Source organism: Tupaia chinensis, unplaced genomic scaffold, assembly GCF_000334495.1.
Source record: "Tupaia chinensis unplaced genomic scaffold, TupChi_1.0 Scaffold149104_1, whole genome shotgun sequence".
In the NCBI taxonomy this organism is placed as follows: Eukaryota; Metazoa; Chordata; class Mammalia; order Scandentia; family Tupaiidae; genus Tupaia; species Tupaia belangeri.
In genome coordinates this window covers 647080-649343 of record NW_006208950.1, presented here as the reverse complement: position 1 = coordinate 649343, position 2264 = coordinate 647080, and the positions used below count along the sequence as shown (strand labels likewise).

The following is a 2264-nucleotide window of genomic DNA, read 5'->3' as shown; positions in this document are numbered from 1 at the left end:
TCTTCACTATTTTTTTTTTGGAGAGGATTTTTCGCTATAGGGCACGTGCACTCACCAGAAAGACAGAGAGAGACAGAGAAATGGAAAGCAAGAAATCAACCCCCCCCCCCAGGGGGGATGGCCACACTGCAATCCCTTCTCCTCCATTTTCCTCTCGGGATCCTGGGCACGCATCCACATGTGCCTGGCGTGAGTTTAAGTCACCAGGTTCAGGACTCAAACAGTGGTTGACTACATGGGAGTCCAGTAAGATAGCCATTACACTAACTGCTGGTCCCCTTCACTAATTATTTACATATTGAATGTTACATGTTCTTGTTCTTTGCATTACATCAATGAGCATGAAGTATAAAACAAGAAGTCATACAGTGTATATTCCAGCAAGAAGGGAATTTTTTATTAACAGTACAATTATAAATTTTACTTCATTCTTTTATTCCTAATTTTATTTTCTATTTATAAACGATGATTAGGAATAACTAGAACAATAATACTAAATTTAAAAGTTAATTAGTAAAACTGCATAATATAATTTTAGAATGATACACACAGACATAAGAAATGCTTGCAAAATAATGAAGACATCAGATTCAGAAAACTTCCAGGTTCCCAGAAGAAAGACCCTAATATATATAATGACTGTCATCACTGTGAGTGAGTCACTAATCACTTCTTGATATTTTTCTTCTCCATACCTTCTTCATAGTATTTTTCATCTCTGAATTTCTCAGTGTATAGATTAAGGGATTCAGCATCGGGGTTATGACTGTATAAAATACACTTAATGATTTGTCAATGGGAAAAGTCTTAGCAGGTCTTGCATACATAAAACTGCAGGGAACAAAAAAGAAGACAACTACAGTGATGTGGGAACCACAGGTCGAAAGAGCTTTTCGCTTCCCTTCCTGACTAAGGTTCTTTAGAGAGTACAAGATAACACCATATGAGATGACTAAAACCAGAAATACGATTATACAAATCAGTCCTCCATTGGCCACAACTAAGAGGCCAATGACATAGGTATCCATACAGACAAGTTCCAATAAGGGATACATGTCACAGAAAAAGTGATCAATGACATTGGGGCCACAGAATGGGAGCCCATAAATAGTGCTAAGCTGAATGACTGAGTGCAAAAATCCTCCAACCATGGATACCACCAGCAAAGCAACACACACTCGTTGCTTCATGATAACCAAATAATGCAAGGGTTTACAGATGGCCACATAGCGGTCATAGGCCATCACCACCAGAAGAAAGATCTCTGACCCACCAAAAAAGTGCTCTATAAAAAGCTGAGTCATACAGGATTGAAAAGATATGATATTTTCTCCAAAGAACAAGTCCGAAATCAATTTGGGGGATATGGATGAGGAATAAATGACATCCATAAAGGATAAACAAGCAAGAAAGAAATACATCGGTGAGTTCAAGGTCTTACTGACAGTAACAGTCACAACAATGAGCAGGTTGCCTACCATGGTGAAAATGTAGAAGAGTAGGAACATCACAAAAAGCACTTTCTGTTCCTCTGGGTTCTGTGTGAGTCCCGTGAAGACAAAGAAAGTCACATTGTTCCTTGGTTCCATCTACAGTCTATAGGTGCTGACTTTTGATCCTGGAAATACTTTATCTATAAAGCAGGGGGACATATTTTAACTTTTCTTAAGGTATATTTTTTAAAAGTATTATACCCTTAACGTCTTATTTATTCAAATAAAAAATTTGTATAGAATCTACTTATGTCATTTTTCAGGGACTTTAGAATTGCCAAGTTGAAAAAAATAGTTTTTACCCTCAGTGATGCATACCTGAGATAGATCCAATAATTACAGAATAGTTCATTAATGATGTGATCATGATGCATTCAGATTATTTAAATAGATTTTACAGTGCTGAAATATATATGCTATGAAAAACAAAACCAGAACCGGAGAGTAATGCAAAAGTAACACAAACTTTTAGGAGGCTGACCCACATGGAAAACTCTGGGGTTCACATCACAAGATCTCTCTGCCAGGCAGGCACACATGTGATCCAGACTGGCCTAGACTAGAGATGGAGTGTGGCATGATGACTCTGTAGAGTGTATATCCATCTCTCTCTCTCTCTCTCACTCTCACAATCACTCTGTCTCTACTGCAAAGAAGAATAGATCAACAAATTTTAAAATGTTTTATTTACTGGGTCTTTAAATAAACCATATATGTGTGTGTGTGTGTGTGTGTGTGTGTGTGTGTGTATTTTTGGGGGGGGAAATGTTT

The 2264-nt window shown here is 37.5% G+C and overlaps 1 protein-coding gene across 1 annotated transcript; it reads right to left on the bottom strand.

Moving 5' to 3' along the window:
• Positions 1-662: 662 nt before the first annotated feature.
• Positions 663-1589, bottom strand: LOC102478469 (olfactory receptor 4A47). The gene has a single exon (XM_006170883.1). It carries the CDS (start codon positions 1587-1589, stop codon positions 663-665), a length of 927 nt encoding a protein of 308 aa, XP_006170945.1.
• Between the last annotated feature and the right edge of the window lie 675 nt (positions 1590-2264).